General features: G+C 32.3%; 2 protein-coding genes and 1 pseudogene across 3 annotated transcripts in view; all 3 read right to left on the reverse strand.

Annotated features, from left to right (window-relative positions):
* The window catches only part of LOC125849450 (receptor-like protein kinase FERONIA), a 21,727-nt gene extending 13,032 nt beyond the window's left edge, over window positions 1-8,695 (reverse strand). Inside the window, exons 1-2 of the mRNA XM_049529535.1 lie at window positions 6,762-8,695; window positions 5,704-6,441 (exon numbers count right to left, since the gene is read on the reverse strand). Coding sequence (XP_049385492.1) covers window positions 5,738-6,441; window positions 6,762-8,565 — 2,508 coding nt within the window. The 5' untranslated portion in view covers window positions 8,566-8,695 and the 3' untranslated portion in view covers window positions 5,704-5,737. The remainder of the gene's footprint in view (window positions 1-5,703; window positions 6,442-6,761) is intronic.
* LOC125849451 (receptor-like protein kinase FERONIA) overlaps window positions 1-13,801 on the reverse strand; it is a 16,455-nt pseudogene extending 2,654 nt beyond the window's left edge. Inside the window, exon 1 of the transcript XR_007444630.1 lies at window positions 12,186-13,801. The product of XR_007444630.1 is annotated as a receptor-like protein kinase FERONIA (transcript). The remainder of the gene's footprint in view (window positions 1-12,185) is intronic.
* LOC125849452 (receptor-like protein kinase FERONIA) lies at window positions 11,308-11,946 on the reverse strand. Its single transcript, XM_049529536.1, has one exon. The coding sequence runs from the start codon at window positions 11,794-11,796 to the stop codon at window positions 11,335-11,337; it is 462 nt and encodes a 153-aa protein (XP_049385493.1). The 5' UTR covers window positions 11,797-11,946; the 3' UTR covers window positions 11,308-11,334.
* Window positions 13,802-21,192: the final 7,391 nt, after the last annotated feature.

Below are 21,192 nucleotides of genomic sequence, written 5' to 3' on the forward strand. Positions count from 1 at the left end.
TTGTAAATTGGTTGTTGGCTTGACATAAACCCCGAAATGACCCATCAAACTATTGAATCAAAGCATGTCAAATAGTGTAACATAACATGTCAAAATGCAACTCGAACAAACAAAATCCAATTTGGGAGGTTGAGTCATGTTCTCCAAATTGTATTTGACACGTTATTTGATCTATTTTGACTCAATACTTTTTTACCAAACAAATAATCAGCGAGTTAGATCATGACATGCTTGACTACTTACCTGGATGGAGGTAATATAATCCTTTAGCTGCACCAATACAAATGTCAAGGCGTTTCTTCCATGGAAGAGGAGCATTGTCAGTATTGTACAAGTGATCACGGAGGGTTCCATTAGCCATGTAATCATAAACCAAGATCATCTCATTCTCATCATCACACTAACCAATTAAGGACACTAGATGTCAATGTCTTAGCTTTGATGATAATATTTCAATCTCTGTTTGGAACTCGTGAACCCCTTGCTTTGATGAAGGATTCGATCTCTTGACTGCAACTGTGGTTGTACCATTGTCGAGGTACCCTTTATAAACATTACTAAATCCTCCATATCAAATCACAAATTTTTCATCAAAATTGTTTGTTGCATTTTTTATGTCTGCTATTAAAAAGTGTCGGCACAGATCGGATGGTAGTGATGATGACTTGGGAACACTTGTACCAGAATCTTTTTGTCGTTGTCGTCGGGAAATTAAGAAACCCAATATTGAGAAAACAGCAATAGCGCTAGTCACACCTACGATGATAGCAACAATGATATGCCATGATATTCTTTTCTTCTTCTTGTTGGTTGGTGGTGATTCAATCGGACCTTTAAAGAGGTTTTCATTTGGATCACTCAATTTGAAAATTTCTAAACCATTTAAGATAACATTTTGATATGCAGAATTCGGGTTAGGACTCAAATCAATTGAGACATTTTGCTTGTTTCGTCCACCATCTTGGTTTCTAACATTAGCCATATAGTCTTTGAACACTGGCATTCTCCAGCCTCCACTCCATTGTATTACATCAGCCTCTCGCTCGGCCATTTGGTTTCCGATAGAAATGGAAAAACTTCGATCGTTTATTTCTTTAACTTGCGGCTGAATCTCACAAAAATGTAGCCTGAAAAGATAACAGAAGCCAGAGTTTAGAGGGAGTTCCCAATCCAGTCTCTGGCTGTGATTGGCCAAAGTCCTAGAGGTTATGTAAACTATCCTTGGCACAGAATAAGCCGGGGTTTCAGAAGTGTAAGTGAAGGTTTATAGAAGATGACTTTAAAGAAGAAGAAGATGAATTGAAACATAGTAGTATATTATTTCTCCAGAAAAAAAAATTACTTTACATTGAGACTGTAGTCTTATATTTATACACATACTCATCCCTCTAATTGTTTCTTGAATGTAACTAACTTTTAACGAACTTTTCCTAACTGACTAACAGTGTTCTAAATATAATTTGGACCTTTCCTCTTTTGCTTCTTGAGTTCTGTTAACATTCCCCCTCAAGCTAGGAGAGGCAAATATATTTAGAGCTCCTAGCTTAGACAGTAAGAACTCATGTTGTGCTTTGGTCAGACCTTTTGTGAGGAGATCAGCAGGCTGGTTCTGAGTAAGAAAGTGTAAGTGAATCGAGATTTCATGATACGAGCACCAGTCGTATAAGGAACTCTATCGACCAAAGGATCTTGTTCAGAAGCTGTGGCTGTTGTGGATATGCTTGAAAAGTCGGAAGGTAAGAAATTTGGAAAGTGAGTATCAGTATCCCATCGACGGTCAGTTTCATCGGTGGTGGCTGATTGTGCGCCACAGTTAAGCAAGACAAAGACAGTGGCGTTATACGGTGGCGGCGTGGTAGAAATAGTGGCCGTTATGAGTTGTAAGAAGAGAAAGGAAATTAGAGCAATGGCTAACATGGCGTTGTCTTGAAAAACTATGTACGTGCTATTTGTTGTGCAGATATATACAGTAGCTGTTCGAAGATCAAGTCATTACTAATTTTCTGTATAAAAAACCGACATCATTTTGTTTAAGTTTTGTACAAAAAATAAATACCAAAAGTAACTTATTATAAGTGCACCAAATAAATGGAGTAAAAATCAGTGAGGCAAGAGTTGCCTTCATCGAAGAATATAAGTGAAATTACTATTAGGATTACTGCACTAAAGAAGGGGACCATATATGTACCCAAGAAAATACACAGAGAAATAGAAATGGTAAAGGAAAAGTTGTTAATTGGGGGTGTACATCTTTTTCTCGTAGGCAATGGATGCTGCCTTTCATTTTCATAATAATCTTTGTTATGTCCCACTGGAGCAATAGTCGACATGCTTGAAAGGAAAGGTTTTGGGTTATTTTCTTTGGAATTTGGATGATTCTTTGTTAAATTGACCAAAGACTTTTCAACATCAACGGAAAAATGAGGTGGGAAAAAAAAAATACTCTCCTTCCCAACCACAATATTTGTCACATTATTTTGTTTACAAGTGCATTACTCTCTTAGTCCCATAATTGATCATTTTAAAAAAAATATTTATTTCAAATTTTATTTCACCCTTATAATTAATACTCTTTGGAAGCCTAAACAAATTTAAGACCCGTTTGGCCCCAAGTATACTTGGGAAAAACATGGAAGGTGATATTTGGTCATATAACTTGGCAAATATATTTGTCAAGTATCTCAAGTTCTCAAATACTAGAAAAAATTAGTATTTGGGCCAAGTTCTAATATTTGGGAATTTTAAAAATTCAAAAATTACCTCAAACGTTTATATTTTATATAAAAAAATATCCATTATTTATTAATTCCAACTAATATTTGTAACACCAGAAAAGTTTGAGTTCTAATTTGAGTGAAAAATTGAGAAAAGGAACAATTTGTGTTTAATGGGTTATAATTATAATTGAATCAATAACAAGTTTGAATTGGCGACTAATGTATTGTTTTGCCTATATTGTTATTTTGTTATTGTTGATTGTTAACAATTATATTAGTTATAAGGTTATTTTTTAATGGAACATATTCATTATAAAATGATATTACAAATTTATGGGCATTTTAAATAGGAGTAATTTTTAAAACTTATGGGTATAAATCATATTTTTTGAAATAGTAAATATTTTTGGGAAAATTTGAGGCCAAACACATGGTGAAACTTCACCAAAAACTTCATTCAGATATAATTTACCAAGAATATTTGAGAACTTGGGGCCAAACGCTAGCTTAGAAATTCCAAAAGTTCATTAATTACGTTGTATCTATTTCAATGTTACTATTCATATGATCTATGTTACTCTCTTTGTCCCTATTTATTTGTTTATTTTTGACTTAGTATACCTATTAAGAAAATAATAATTGACATAGTGAATTTATCATTTTATTCCTATTAACTAATAGAATTCCACAATCAATTTACTCATTAAAGAAGTTCTAGACTTTTCAAAAACATTAACTCTCTAAATAATTTGAGGATATAATAGGTAAAAAAAATATTATATTTTCTTAATTTGTCAAAAATGACAAGTAAAAAAGCAAAGTTGGACGAGTACAAATGGACAGAGAGTATTAAACATATTTTTCATAAATTATCTTGATGTGCATTAATATGAATGAAGGATAAATTAGTAAAATTGATCATCTTATTTATGATTTTTTAAGCACCATGTAAAATGGAATGTAATCAACTAATATGGGACTGAGAAATTATGTGTTTTAACTATCACATCCATATAAAAAAGTTAATTTGAATATTTAGTATTTCCAAAAATAATTATTACTAAAGGCAAAATGAAAAGAATATACTCAATTATGTCTTGAATTTCTAAAATGACAAATATTTAAGATCATCTAATTTTAAAAAAGACGATAAGAGTAATATCTACTTTTGCCTGACATATGAAATGTATGTTCTCATAGGACGTTAACCTTTTGTTTTGGTAATAATAATTCTGTAAAAAGTTGTGGATCCTGAATTTCTGGGAAAAGAAATACAATTTGTTTGTACAGTTAATTAATAATTCCACCCCTTTATTAATTTACTTTTTCTTTCATCCGGATGACTAGTCAAAGTCTTTGTGTTTTTGCACTGTTAAGTTGCAAGTGAATTAGGAAAGGTATTTATTCTTGATGTGATTAATTTTTTTCCTTCTGCTTAAAAATCTTCTCCGTAGGGTAGTATGAATGGAATTTCACTAGTCTATCCAAAGAGAGTGTGAATAGTAATTTTCCAAATTTTGATAATTTTACTCTTATGTCCTTATTTAATGTTTGTTTATGATAACTTTGTAATAAATGATGAAATGTTAGATTTCAAAAATATAAATGTATTTAGATGACTAATTAAATTTTACTTTTTGGAGCCAAATTTTTCACCAATTGATCCAAAAAAAATTTAAAAATCAAGTTTTTCTCACCTCAATTTTCCTATATATTTTGTGTAAAATGTTTTTTTATATTTTTATATATAAATTCTTAAAACAAACATGACAACATCACAAAATATTCAAATTTCATTGCTTCAAATTGATCTAAATTTTCCTGCTGAATCAGATGTTATTGATAATGAAATTAGACGACAAATGAGTTGTAGTTCTAATTCGACAAATCATTTATTTTTTTATTTAAATGGTGCATAACTCCTTTATTTGGATCTTGATTTTTCTCAATTTGGCCTTCACATGTTTTGGTTGAGTCTTCTATTTTTACATCCTTTGAACTTTTTGAAATGTCATCTTCCTTGATAAAATTTGTTGAAGCTTCAACTTTCAAGATTATTTTTGAATTTTTTTTCATCTTTTATTTTTAATTTGTTTGTTGATATTTTTTTTCAAAATCAGATTTTATAGAATAAGTAGTGAATAAAGAAAGTAGTTAATTAATGAATGAAGTACTCTCCTAATGAAATTAATTACTTATAGATTTCCTAGGTTAGTCAAAGTAAATACATTTTTAAGATTAATTAATCAATCAATCAAGGGTATAATGGGTAAAATATGGTAATTTATGCATAAATTTTATAAAATAACATATATTGTGGTCCAACTATTTTTAGAAAGGGGTGACTTATAAAATAGAACGGAGGGAGTATGATTAGGGGAGAATAGTAACCTCTAGTCCCCTTCTCTTGGGTGAGGATATTATTTATTTTGATCGACTTTATGTTAAGTACGAAAGATGATTAGCGAAAAAAGAAAAAAAAAATAGCATGTTCTCTTATATATGACATTAACCTTTTAATTTCTTCTTGATAATTTTGTGACGAAGTTGTGGATCCCTCCAGATTCCTCTTTGTATTATTGTGTACAAGTGACAATGACATGTCAAATAAGAATCCTGAATTATTTTAGGTAGGAAAAGAAATCATTGATTCTATATTTTGCTTTTTATAGAATTTCACGTGAATAGAATCTCTCTTTACGTTTTTTTTTTTTTTTAACTTCAGATCCTTGGAAGTTTAAATTTTCTTATCCAAAATGTGTACTCAATAGAGTTCAAATTATGTATGTCTTTATATATGTTTTTATTTTAGATGCAATGACTATTAGAGTAATTTCGATTGAGTATTTCCTCTTTTTCAAATCAAATTTGTAAACATAATTAAGGGAAACTTCATCATTAATTTTTATCCAAATAAAAAAGTTTTGCTCCTGTAAGTTGTCTTTTACAAGTTTGACCTGTAAAAAAATGATATAAAGAATTGGACCTTAAACCTGAAAAGCCTCATACATTTCAATATTTCATCGACCCAATGGATTTACAATCTCAGAGAAAATGGCAACGTTGTTCAATTTGGCACTCCTACTGACCGACATGGATATACCATTGCTTGTCAGTTTTCTTTCAACTTCGCTTATCTCATCTTCATTCGTCCTTACATTAGCATCGCCATTAATAATCAATGGAAAAGAAGGGTTTACGTATCCATCCACCTCATTATCTGCACCCTCTTGGAGTTGTAATGCAAATTCTAAACTTCTCACAACATCACCCATTGATGGCCTTTCGACCCCTTGTTCCCTCAAACAATGATATGCCAATTCTGCAAACTTGCTTAAGCATTCTGGGGCTATTTGTCCTTTCAAGTTTGGATCAATTATTTGTTCAACATTTCTTTTTTCACAACTCCTACAAGCCCATTCAGCCAAATTCACTTGCCCACTTGGCAAGTTTGGATTTATTGCTGGCCTACCACATAACACTTCAAACAGAACCACCCCAAAAGAATACACATCTGATTTTACTGTCAATCGTTGGCGCTTGTAGTATTCAGGATCTACGTATCCAAAACTTCCTTTCACTGCAGTGCTAACATGGGTAGTATCTGTCCCACCTACTGAACCTACTTTGGACAACCCAAAATCAGACACCTTGGCAACCCATTTATCATCCAATAGGATGTTAGTTGACTTGACATCACGGTGAATGATCGTATGTTTGGTACCTATAGCAACAAAATCAACTTTCATCAAGTAATTTACTCAAAATTAAACAAATTGGATTGTAAATTGGTTGTTGGCTTGACATAAAACCCAAAATGACCCATCAAACTATTGAATCAAAACATGTCGAACAAACAAATCAAATTTGGGAGGTTGAGTTGTGTTCTGCAAATTGTATTTGACCCGTTATTTGATCTATTCTGACCCAATAATTTTTTACCAAACAAAAAACATATATCGTGCTCACCCAGCTTAAGGAAGGGGGTGAGATAGACAAGAGGAGTTAGATCATGATATGTTTATTACTTTATTGATTAGTTACCTGAATGGAGGTAATATAATCCTTTAGCTGCACCAATACAAATGTCAAGGCGTTTCTTCCATGGAAGGGGAGTATTCTCAGTGTTGTACAAGTGATCACGGAGGGTTCCATTAGCCATGTAATCATAAACCAAGATCAACTCATTCTCATCATCACAATAACCAATTAAGGACACTAGATGTCGATGCCTTAGCTTTGATGATAGCATCTCAATCTCTGTTTGGAACTCGCGAACCCCTTGATTTGATGAAGGATTTGATCTCTTGACTGCAACTGTGATTGTACCATTGTCGAGGTACCCTTTATAAACATTACCAAAACCTCCATATCCAATCACAAATTTTTCATCAAAATTGTCGGTTGCATTTTTTATCTCTGCTATTAAAAAGTGTCGGCACAGATCGGATGGTAGTGATGATGACTTGGTAACACTTGTTCCAGAACCTTTTCCCCCATTTTGTCGTCGACGGGAAATTAAGAAACCCAGAATTGAGAAAACAGCAATAGCGCTAGTCACACCTGCGATGATAGCAACAATGATATGCCATGATATTCTTTTCTTCTTCTTGTTTGGTATTGGACCTTCGAAGCGCAATTCCGGATATGGAACGGCCAGATTTCCATTTGGATTGCTCAATTTGAAAATTTCCAAGGCATTTAAGATAACATTATCATACACAGCTCTTGTTTCCATGTTAGGTTGCAATTCAAGCCACACATTTTCCTTTCTTAGTTGGACATCTTTGTCTCTCACATACACCACGTAGTCTCTGTACGTTGGGATTCCCCAGCCGCCAGTCAGTCCAATTACATCAACTGCTTCATCTGCTGTTCTGTTTCCAATGTATATGTTGAAAACCCGGGAGTTCAATCGCCTAATTTCCGGCTCAATCTCACAAAAATGGAGTCTGAAAAGATAATAGAATCCAGAATCTAGAGGGAATTTCCAATCCAGGCTCCGGCTGTTATTGGCCAATTCCCTAGCGGTTGTGTAAACTATGTTTGGCGCAGTATAAGTTGGGGTTTGATCAGTGTAAGTAACGTTGACATCAAACTGAGGAGTTTGATTGTCATATCCCACCACAAATTTGTCATCTGCAGCCCATACACGATATATCCCCGTATCCCCTGTGCTAGCAACCAAATTACCTCCCACGTTCAGCCTGTACAAAGTTTCAAGAGCAGTATTGTTATCGATGTAATACAAATTTCTCCGCCCCACCCATTTGATCGCATAATCACCTCCGCGAAAATAAAGATTGGTGGGTATGGGAAGTATCTCAATCCCATTGACAAAAGCGTAAGAGTTGGGTGAAGGAGAAAACGTTATCTTGAGTGTCTTTGTCCCATTAACATTAACGACAAATTCTTTTCGAATAGCTTTACTAGAATTGGTAGTTGCATCGAAAGCGCTGAAGTTACTCAAGAGGGTAATATGATTTGCTGTGACAGAGAAAAAGGATTGAGATTTTGTGATGCCAAGGTAGGAGGAGGGATAAAAATAGAGACGGAGAAATTTGGTGCCAGGGGAAACAGGGAGAGTGTAAGTGAAGGGAGATTGGAAAATTCGGGCGCTCATATAAGGGACTCTCGTGACTGAAGTGTCAAAAGCCGTGGCTGTTGAGGATATGCTTGAAAAATTGGAAGGCAAGAGACTTGGATCGTGGGTATCCGTATACCATTGACGGCCATCGGATTCATCTGTGGTGCCTGATGGTGCGCCACAACTTAGCAAGAAAGAGTCTGGCTTGAGAGCCACAGTGAAATGTAACAGGAGAAAGGAAACTAGAGCAATGGATAACATTGTCTTTATTTGGAAAATTTCTGTTTTTGGTTTGCAGATATCGACAATTATACTGAACAATTGCCAAAAACTTGAGTGTTTTTTGCTTACTTTTTTGACTCTCGAGGGGAAAAGTTCAAACTTGACGGGAGACGTTAACAAATCCTAGTTGTATTGATATGATATTCAACTACCCCAATTAAATGATTGAACGACCCACAATTTACCGGTAACAACCAATTATCAACCATTCTAATTTTCAGTTGCTCTTTTTTTAAAAAAAGTTCTATATAAAACCCTTTTAACTCTTCAATCTCCCATTATATTGTTCTCTCTCATGATTCATCCATCATCTATGAATTTTAAGTACCACTCTTCTAACTCCATCAAAGATTTACCTATTCATTTGAACTCAGATTGCAAGTTATCACCTGTCTCTACCCAAGATCCCAGCATAACAATTCCTTTTTTGTCTAAATTGAGGAGTAAATGGGCTTCTAAATGCGGTATTTCAGTAATTACTTTTTCAGGACCTTGACTTGTCACGTGAGTATGAATTTCATATTTCCGTATGTGAAAAGAAGTATAAATATCTTCATATACCAAACGCTCGCTAATAAGTATTAATCTTAATTAAATGGTTAACTGATTTTGAAGGACTGAAAAATCAGTGATATACAAGAGTTGAGCTAGTCAAAGAAATTAAAGGTGAAAATAATTGCACTGAAAATGGGGACCATATACCTAGGAAAATACAAGGAAACAATGGAATATGAAAAGTGTGTTAATTGGTGTACTGTCTATTTTCGTAGTCTTTGTTATGTTCCACTCAATAATTATATTCCACTGAGCAGTAGACCATATGATCGAGTAAATGAAACCTCTTTGGGTTAATCTCTGTGGAATTTGGATCGTTCTTTCTTAAATTTTTACCTGACTTGTCAACACTAACTAAAAATGAGAAGAAGAAAAAAAAATGTATCTACTTTTGCATGTTTTGTTAACCAATTATATTAAAGCATGAAGGTCATTAGCGAAAAAATAGAAAGATAGTGTGTTCTGTTACAACATTAACTTTTAAATTTCTTCTTGATAATTTTGTGAAGAAATTGTGGATCCCTCCATATTCATATTTGTATTATTGTGTACGAGTGATGATGACACATCAAAAGGATCCTAACTTTTTTTTAATTATTATTATCAAGACGACTATTCCAAGTCTTTGTGTTTTAGCTCTGTTAAAGGGCAAGTAAAATAATTAGAAAGATATTTTTCTTGATGTGATTAATTTGTTTTCTTCTGCTTAAAAATATTCTCCCTAGGGTCGTATGAATAGAACTTCACTAGTCTACCCAAGAAAAAATGGTGAAACTATTTTATCCGTGCCTGATATTTTTTTTATTGGTTTTTTATTTTCGGAGTTCGTATTGAAGTTTCGACTTGGAGGGTCTATTTGTGGGTGACGCTCCCAACAAGATTTTCTCGTTCTGATTAAAAATGAAATAGTCATACCACAACATCAAAATCTCTATTGATATAGGTAGCTAATATACTTCTGAACATTATTCGCTACAATCCATCGATATATATAATTACTTATTAGTTAGGACATAAATTCAACAAAAACATATCAATTGAGACATTTGTGGAAATTCCGTGACAAGTTCATAATTACTCATATGGACTAATGGATGTTGTGTTAATTAGTGTAGTAGTGATATGCTTTTTCAACTACCACTGAGAAATCAATTAAGTATTCAAGAGTTGACTTCGTCAAACAATGACAGAGAAACTAAATGTGCAAATAATAGGAATTTATTGCACTAAAAATGGGAACCATATATGTACCCAGGAGAATACAAAAAGGAAAAAGAAAAACAATAGAAACTAAAATAAAAATAATAATTGTTAATTGCGGTGTCTATCTTTTCTTGTAGGCCATACAAAAGACTTTTCTTAATGCAAGTCTTTGTAATGTTCCGCTCAATAATTCCTCTTGGCCATATATATATAGACTAAAGACTTACGTGAAATGAAAGGTATTGAATTATTTTCTTTCGAATTTTTGGATGATTCTTTGTTAAATTTTTAACTGACTTTTCAACACTAAAGAAAAATGAAAAGGAAAAAAAAGTGTATCTACTTTTGCATGTTTATTAACCAATGATATAAGAGGTATTTTCTCTTACGACATCAACTTTTTTTTCCTTTTAATAATTCTTTGAAAAGGTTGTGGATCCCTCCATGTTCATATTTGAATATTATTATACATGAGTAACGATGACACATCAAATGAGAGTCGTGTATTACAGGTAAGCAAACAAATAATTACTTGCTGTAAAGTAATTAATAATTCCATCCCTAGCTTGGTTTGATTTGTTTTATTTATCAAAACTGAGAGGGTAGATGCAAAACATACATCCACTGTATGGTCTGTTCATCTCTAAATCAGAGGTCTCAAGTTTATGTTTTGAGTATTGACAAAATTCTTGGTTGAAAGCGCTTCCTTTCGAATGAGGTCATACGCAACACAAATCTAAATTAGTTGGGCTTTAATATAAATATCAGATATCAAATGGGAAATAAAAAAGCAAAAGATGCAAAACAAACAAAAAGAGGAAGCAAAGTTCACCCAACAAAATATAGTGAAACTATTTTATAGCTTATATACTTCTGAATAATGGCTTCAATTCATCTACATATATAATATAAGGACATAAGTTCAACAAAGGAAAAAGAAAACAGAGAAGAACTAATAATATGTAATTTATCATACTAGTTGTAACAATCTCATCGACCCGATGGATTCAAAATCTCTGAGAAAATAGTGTCACTCTTCAATTTGTCATCACTATTACTGGTCATGGATGTAGCACTGCTTGTGTATTTTCCTCCAACTTCATGTGAACCTGCAAAGGCCTCGAATCCTTCGTCTGTAGATATATTGGTATGATCATTCATAATCAAGGGGAAATACGGGCTAGTTGGGTAACCGTTCAATTCCATTTTCTGACCTCTATTATCAGCTGCATCTTGAAGCTTTAATATAAATTCCAAATTCCAGACAACGTCATTCATTGATGGCCTTTGGACTCCTTGATCCTTCAAGCAATTATATGCTGCTTCTGCAAACTTGTTTAAGCACTCTGGCGCAATTTGTCCTTCCAAATTCGGATCAATTATTTGTTGAAGATTTCCTTTTTTACAGCTCCTACATGCCCAATCAGAAAAATTCACTTGCCCTTTCGGCATGTTAGGAATTAATGCTGGTCTAGCGCACAACACTTCGAATAGCACCACCCCAAAAGAATACACATCAGATTTTTCTGTCAATTGTTATCGCTTATAGTATTCAAGATCTAGATATCCAAAGCTTCCTTTCACGACAGTGCTAACATGGGTTTTTCCTGATCCACTAAGTGGACCGAATTTGGATAACCCAAAATCTGAAACCTTAGCAACCCATTTATCATCCAATAAAATGTTGGTTGACTTCACATATCTACTATAGATAATAATAACTTATTATATTAAAATAATTAATCTTTATCTTTTTTACCAGTAAATCACTTAATTTACTCAATACATACTTTAATATGGTACCAGAGCAAATAGAAGTATAGAATTAAGTGACCATATACCTGTATGGAGATAATGCAATCCTTTTGCTGCGCCAATGCAAATCTCAAGGCGTTTCTTCCATGGAAGTGGAGCATTATCAGTTTTGTACAAGTGATCATGAAGAGTTCCATGAGCCATGTAATCATAAACCAAGATCATCTCATTGTTATCATCACAATAACCAATTAAGGACACCAGATGCACATGCCTTAGCTTTGACAACATGTGAATCTCTGTTTCGAACTCGTGGACTCCTTGCTTTGATGAAGGATTCAATCTCTTGACTGCAACTATGGTTGCGCCGTTGTCTATGTATCCTTTGTACACATTACCGAAACCTCCATTGCCAATCACAGTTTTTTCATCAAAATTACCTTCTGCGGTTTTTATCTCTTCTAGTAAAAAGTGTCGGCACAGATCGGATGGTAGCGCTGATAAGCCTGAGCCACCGGTCCTTTGGGTTGAGTCCGATGTAATTGACAAAGGGATCCATGATGACTTTGTAACGCTTGTATGAAGATCTTTTCCCCTTTTCCACCGCCGGAAAATTAGGAAACAGAGAATTGAAAACAGAGCAATTCCGCTAATAACAGCTACTGCAGTGATAACAGCAATGATGTGTGATGATGATCTCTTGTTATTGTTGTTTGGTGGTGAATTATTCGGAAAGAAAATTTTAGGATTCGGCACGGAGAGGTTTCCATTTGAGTCGTTCAACTTGAAAATTTCTAAGCCATTTAAGATAGCATTTTGATACGCAGAATTTGGGTTAGGACTCAAATCAAGCGTCACGTTTTGCTCACCATCTTGCTTTCTAACATTAACCACATAGTCTTTGTACACAGGGATTCTCCAGCCTTCACTCCAGTTTATTACATCAGCCTCTCGCTCGGCTTTTTGGTTTCCGATAGAAATGGAAAAACTTCTATCGTTTATTTTTTTAACTTCCGGCTGAATCTAACAAAAATGGAGCCTGAAGAGCCTGAAAAGATAATAGAAGCCAGAGTTTAGAGGGAATTCCCAATCCAGGCTCTGACTGTGATTGGCCATAGTCCTAGAGGCTGTGTAAACTATCCTTGGCGCAGAATAAGCCGGGGTTTCAGAAGTGTAAGTGATGTTGGCATCATCAAAATGAGGAGTTTGATAGCCATATCCAACAACAAATGCATCATCTGAATCCCATACACGATACATCCCTGTATCTTCTGTGCTAGCAACTGAATTGCCTCCCACGTTCAGCCTGTACAAAGTTTCAAGAGCAGTGCTGTTATTGATGTTATATGGATTAGTATGCCCAGCCAATGTGACATCTCCATGGATGTAAAGATCAGTTGGCAGGGAAAGTATCTCAATCCCATTAACAAAAGCATAAGAGTTTGGTGAAGGAGAAAAGGTTAATTTGAGTATCTGAGTTTCATCAACATTGATGACATATTCTTTTTGAACTTGTTTACTACTACTTGCGGAGACTATGAGGAAAGCACTGAAGTTACTCAAGAGGGTTAGAGTAAAAAGATTCAGCTTTGTTGACGCCGGAGTAATTGGCGGGGTAGAAATAGAGACGGAGGAATATTGTGCCAGGGGTAACACGGAAAGTGTAGGTGAATTGAGATCTCATAATACGAGCACCAGTCATATATAAGGAACTCTATTGACCGAAGGATCTTGTTCAGAAGCTGTGGCTGTTGTGGATATGCTTGAAAAGTTGGAAGGTAAGGAATTTGGAAAGTGAGTATCAGTATCCCATCTACGGTCAGTTTCATCGGTGGTGGCTGATTGTGCACCACAGTTAAGCAAGACATAAACAGTGGCGTCATACGGTGGCGGCGTGGTAGAAATAGTGGCCGTTATGAATTGTAAGAAGAGAAAGGAAATTAGAGCAATGGAAGTAACATGGCCTTGTCTTGAAAAACTATGTACGTGCTATTTGTTGTGCATATATATATATATATAGTAGCTGTTCGAAGATCAAGTCATTTCTAATTTTCTGTGTTAAAAACCGATATCATTTTGTTTAAGTTTTGTACAAAAAATAAAGGCCAAACACATATACAGCCCCTCAAACTTGCCGTCATTTTTTATTTTGGCACTCCAACTTAGCCTTATTCCATTTTAATCCTTAAACTCCATTTTTTCTGTACCATTTAAACACTTCTACTAATTTGTATGATTTCTTTATTTTTATATATATTCTTCAATTGCAACTTCTTATTTTAAATCGACATGTGTCAGTTAATTTTAGTTTAAAAATTAACAAAAAATAATTCTTTTTAAAAAATAATAATTTCTTTTTAAGTGCGTTATGTATTTTTATGTGAAAAATAACCGACGAAATTGTGTTGGTTTTCATTCTTTAAAATCACCGACAACCTAACAAAGTCAGTCGAGTTTTAACATTGTTTAGTAGTGTTATTAGCAATGAACAAGAGTCTTGTTTTAGTAGTGTTATTAACAAAGTCAGTCGAGTCTTTTTGAAGATAAGTTTGTTTATTCGTATTGATTTATATTAAAAATTAAAATTGAGTATTTGTGTTAAATTTAGATAGCCTAGATGATAAGAAAGAATAAATAAATAGTGTTATTTAATTTAATTGAATGTTTAAGAAAGAAAATCAAAGAACTTTCATCAATTTAATTTCATGCGAAAATACAAAGAAATATTTTTAAAAAAATATTATTGTTTGAAATTTTTTATGTTCGTTCGCGAATGTTTATTTTTTTTACGAAAATTAACAGGCACACATTTATTTTTTTAAAACAAGAAATTGCAATTGAAGAACATAAATAAAAAGAAATCATAAAAATTAGTATAAGTGTTTAAATGGTACAGAAAAATGGAGTTTATTGATTAAAATGAAACAAAGCTAAGTTAGAGTGTCAAAATGAAAAATGAGGGCAAGTTTGAGGGGCTGTATATGTGTTTGGCCAAAAATAAAAGGAAAATGCACAAGTACTACGGAATTCCAACCACACACCTTAATTATACATGAGACATTTTTATCATGCATGAAGCACAAATATGATGTGACAGACCAAAAGTTGTATGAGGCCCATTTATATTTTGCCAAGTGGATCTATTTCAGAAAATTGACCAAAGTCCTCTTTCTCTCTCTTCCTTTTAATGTTTTTTTTTCTCCTCTTTCTCTCTCTTCCTTTTAACGTTTTTTTTCTTTCTTACTTTTTTTTTTTACTTTTTTTCCTTTGGTTTCTTTTCTAACAATAGTTCCAAATTTCATACTTAAATAACTTTGTTCATGAAAAATATGAAATCCAAAAAAATCTTGCCTGACTCATTCTATTTCTAACATTTTGATATTATTTTTTAATTTCGATATTAATTATTTATATTGTTAAAAATAGTTATATAAAATTATTTGTTAATTTTCAATGAATAATTAATTACAATTTTTCTATTTTATTATAACAATTAATTATTTTTGAAAGTATAAATAAAATTTATAAAGTTACCCAAAATATTAAGGTGTAAATTAGTAAAACTATTATTCTATTTATGATTTCTTAAGAAATTTGTAAAAGAAAAAGTAGATTATTAATATGAAAATAAAGAAGGTAGAAATTTAATATGTTCTTTTATTTTTCTCTCAACAATTTCATAATCCAAAAGCACTTCAATCCACAAATACTCTTTAATAAGTAAATATAACGAAAAGAAAATCAATGATATGGACAAACAATTACATAAGTTTTGACACTATTGTCATGAAATTCAAAAACGAAAAACATCCCTAAACACCAACATAAATACATATTATTTCCGTCAATTTATACGATATTTTTATTCTTAAAATTCAAGCTAGGTGAAATTTAATTAATATTTTGTTTATTAACTTTTCTTACACATTTCTTAAGAAATTATAAATATAAATAATAATTTTAATAATTTATCATAAAAGAATTTTTGCAATTTTACAAAATTTATTTATAATTTAAAAAAAATTAATTGTTAGGATTAAAAAAACTACTTATATCTTGATTTTATAAACTAAAAAATAAACTTCAAACAACTATTTATTATAATAGAATAAATAACATAGAATAGAAAAATAATAAACTAAAAACTTATATAATGATCGTAAAATTTAAATAAAAATTCAGTAGGTAATAAAAGAAAAGCATAAACTAATTAGATCAGCAAACAAATTCTTATAAAATTTTGTTAAAATAATCTTAAAGAAGAAAAAAATATTTTAAAAAAATTAAAACACAATACATTGAGCAAGGGACATAAAACAAAAAAAAATGACAAAGGAGACTTAAAAGATGACCCTTTATTAGCTTGGCAAATGGGTCCCATCCATGTCCATTTGTCAATCAAACAATGCCTCATACAAGTATGACATGGCGTGTCTCTTTTGCCTCGTAAGAGGCTCCTCTCTTGTGATGTTCTCTTAGTTTCCCCCAATGCTATTTCATATAGTTGACACGTGTCCATTTAATTTTTAATGGATCAAATTAATTTTTTTGACCAAATATTATTAACCATGGTCATTAGTAATTCTCTCTCCTCTCATTCCTTTCACCATCAGCAAAGAAACACTTTTTGCCCCTCTAAAACTCTCCTAAAAACAGAGCAATCAAACAATTGAAAATTAAAATTACATCAATATTTAATATTTTTACATTTAAATATGAACAACTAGGGAGAGTCTCAAAAGAGAAAGACTGAAATGGAGTGATTAACCACAATTAAAGATTACAGTTATAAATACCACAAGAAAAGAAGACCCAAAAAATAAATGGAGAATTTCACCAGAAAAAAAAAAGTATATGAAAAAATATTTTCCAACCCATTTTGCGTGCCCTTTCCAGATCCTTTAGTTGACATTTGCAGAAACTCCAACTTGAAAAAATTGATGTTACGAAGAAGACGACAGAGTTTTGTGGATCACCATTGTGACCGAACCAAGCTTCAAAGAAGTAGTCTCATGGGTTGAATTTTTTAAATTTTATAACCCAAGTTCATCCTTTGAATTTTATCTTCTTTTATCACGGTGTGAAAATAATGGAAAGAAAAAGCAATTTGTTGTTAATAAAGCAAATTCTTTGCTGATTGAGAAAATGTTTGTTGCAGAATTAAGTGAAAAAGAAAGAGATGAGAGAGAAAGAAAAATAGTAATAACCATGGTTTAAAGGCTGCTTTATTTAAATAAATATGGACCATTAGATTTTAAAATTGACAGATGTCATTAGATTACATATGCACTGGACCAACTGGAGAAATTAGTGTACTAGAGAGGAGCCTCTTCCTCCTCGTACATGAGACCTATTACCCCCTGAATTATTTTAAAGTGTAATAAACGCACCTTTTCGTGTTGAGGTGGCACATAGAGTGTGTTCACTCTCTTAGAGGCATGTGAGATACGAAAAAAGGTATTAAAATATTATTAATATGGACACGTGTTCATTTTTAATTGGACATTTTTACAATTAATTAGTAGAGATAGTTAATTAAATTTAAAACTTAAATTGTTATTTTTTAAAATTAAATTTCTTTTTTTCTTTATGAAACATAGTCAAATTTTCTCATTTTTCACAACATATTTAAATTGTCAGAGAATTCTTTTCAGTGTTTTTCATTAATTTGTATAGTATCGAGGGAATTCTTTTTCTTTTTAATTTTTACTCAAATAAATTACTTGAAATTCGCTAATAAAAAAAAATGCATATTAGGAATTTAATTTTGGCAACATATAAAGAGCATAATTTAAATTAGAGTTTTTTTAAAAAAATATGAATAAATAATTTAATTACCATCCCCTCCTCAATTATCCATGTCATGCCCCTACCCCTCCCACTCCTGCCCCCCCTCCCCCTCACTTCAGTTCTCCAACAATATGACATCCCACCTCTATCCCAACCCAACCTCCAACAATTATTTGGATTGAAAGAAAAATAAAATTGATAGTAGATATTGAATCCAGTGGTAGTGAAGAGATAAATTTGATGGTAGGTTATAATTTTCATTGTGATTGCTATGAGTTTTAATGATTAAAATAAGTGGGTTTAGTGGTTATGGAGTGGGTGTTGATAATGAAGAAGAAAGAATCAAATGACATGAGATTTTATATATATTTTTTTATAGATCTGATCATTTATTGATGTGGCGTGGATATAATGATGACGTGGAGGCGAATGTAAAACACCTCCCATCATGTGAGTGACTATATATGTTTTAGGTTGTGTTAAGGGTGTGTTTATTACACTTAAAAATAATTCAGGAGGTAATATGACTCATGTATAGTTAAGGTGTATCGCTGGAATTTCACGTATAATTGAAAGAGGTACTTGTGCATTTTCTCAAAATAAATACCGAAATAATTTATTATAAGTGCACCAAATAAATAAAAATCAGTGAGGCAAGAGTTGACTGTTGACTTCATCGAAGATTATAAGTGAAATTACTACTATTAGGATTTAGGAATTATTGCACTAAAGAAGGGGACCATCTATGTACCCAAGAAAATACACAAAGAAATAGAAATGGTAGAGCAAAACTTGTTAATTGGGGGTGTGCATCTTTTTCTTTTAGGCCATGGATTCGGCCTTTCATTTTCATAATCTTTGTTATGTTCCTTCCGCTCAATAATTCCACTCGAACAATAGCCCATATAGAGACATACTTGAATGGAAAGGTTTTGGGCTATTTTCTTTGGAATTTGGATGATTCATTGTTAAATTGACCAAAGATTTTTCAACATTAGCTGAAAATGAGATGCAAAAAGATACCTCTTAGGAGTTGGGAGTTAGGACCAACATACTTGTCAAAATCTTTAGTTTATTGATCGCTTAAGAAATTATGTATTTTTACTATTATAACCGTATAATTAAAGTTTAATCTAAACAATCACAATATTGAAGTATGTGCATGCGCTTTTTACTAAGAAATATTTGATTTTTTGAAATAAAATTTGCATATTAAGGAACTACATGAAAAGAATAACTAAATGACAATATTTGACAATTTAAAATATTTATGAGATATATGAAAAAATTACAATTAAAGAAAGACTTAGACTTTGAATCTCAAATCTCAAATTTCAAAACTGATCACATAAATTGGAATGATAGGAGGGAGTAGTATTCATTCAATTATGCACATCGATTAATTAAATAGTTGACTGATTTTGAAGGACTGAAAAATCAGTGATGCAAGAGTTGATCTCGTCATCAAAGAATTAATGGCAGAGAAATTAAGTAGGCATTTGGCCATGTGATACCATATCACGATATGAAATCGTGAGATGGAATCAACGTTTAGACATGCGATTTTATGCTAATTCCATCTCATGATTCCATGTCATGAGATGTGATTCCATATTCTCCAAAAATCATGATATGAGAATTCCATATCATAATTTGAGATATTTTAATATAAAAATTGATCCACAAGTTTATATTTTGTTAAAACAACCTCACATTTATATCTACTAACCATTTATTTCATATGTAAATAAAATTTATAATCACATCATTACTTTTTAAAATTTATTATCTCCACTGACATCAAATTTATTATTGTCACCAACATATAGTCACTTTAACTCACACCAACCGATTGTTGAGTAATAAATTTGTTCTCTTCATTTACTCCAACACCTAATTTATTACTTCTACAGTTTTGTATTTATTACAACTTATAGTTATATCTATTTGAACAGTAGAGCAGATCAAATTGATGCAGTGATCATGAAAATTGTCTTAGCTTGTGCAGTGTTACATAATTATTTGCGAGAATACCAAAGGACTGATGAAATATTTATGGTTTATGAGCATGAAAATATAGTTGCGGATGATATTGACCAACAAATGACTCAAAGTAACAATGTTGGTTCGTCTTCTCAGTCATATGATCGAGAAATGCAAGTTCAACATGAGGAAATTGTTTGTACAATGTGGGAAGATTATATTAAAGACTAGTACACTACAATTTATGTTCAACTTTTTTTATTGAATTAATGTTAGATGAAACAGTTACTTAAGTGGAGAACAAATAGCTTTGTAATAATTTATTATGCGATTTTATAATTTTTTATTTATTTGGTAAGATTGAATAAATAATTGGGGTTATTTTAATAGTTTTACAACTTATGAGATTCTTATATTTATGAGAAAATATACAATACAAAAATTTCATATTGCATGTCCAAACAAAACTTCAATTTCATCTCATAATTACATATTATGGTATTATATCATGATTTCATATAATGATAACATATCAGATGGCCAAACGGGCCTAAAGGTGCAAATTATTGCAGTAAAAGTGGGAACGATATATTTACCCAGGAAAATACAAAAAGAAAAAGAAAACCATAAAACTAAAAATAAGAAACTTGTTATTTGGACCTCTAACTTGATAACCTAAAGCTGAAAAACCTCATCGACCCACTGGATTCATGAGCTCAGAGAAAATGGTGACATTCTTCAATTTGTCACTCCCACTGATCGAATTACTTGTTGATTTGCTTTCAACTTCACTTAAATCTAAGAAAATCTCATGATCTTCATTCGTCGCTATATTAGCATCAGCATCAATAATGAAGGGAAAAGAAGGGTATTTGCACCCATTATCTGCACCGTCTTGGAGCTGTAAAGCGAATTCTAAACTTCCTACAACATCACCCATCGATGGCCTTTCGACCCCTTGTTCCCTCAAACAATGATATGCCAATTCTGCAAACTTGCTTAAACATTTGTCCTTTCAAGTTAGGATCAATGATTTCTTCAACATTTCTTTTTTCACAACTCCTACAAGCCCACTCAGCCAAATTCACTTGCCCACTTGGCAAGTTTTATTGCTGGCCTACCACATAACACTTCAAACAGAACCACCCCAAAAAAATAAACATCTGATTTTACTGTCAATCGTTGGCACTTGTAGTATTCAGGATCTACGTACCCAAAACTTCCTTTCACTGCAGTGCTGCCATGGGTAATATATGTCCCACTTACTAAACCTACTTTGGACAATCCAAAATCGGACACCTTGGCAACCCAATTATTGTC

The sequence above is a fragment of the Solanum stenotomum genome, chromosome 12 (assembly GCF_019186545.1).
Source record: "Solanum stenotomum isolate F172 chromosome 12, ASM1918654v1, whole genome shotgun sequence".
NCBI classification, from domain to species: Eukaryota; Viridiplantae; Streptophyta; class Magnoliopsida; order Solanales; family Solanaceae; genus Solanum; species Solanum stenotomum.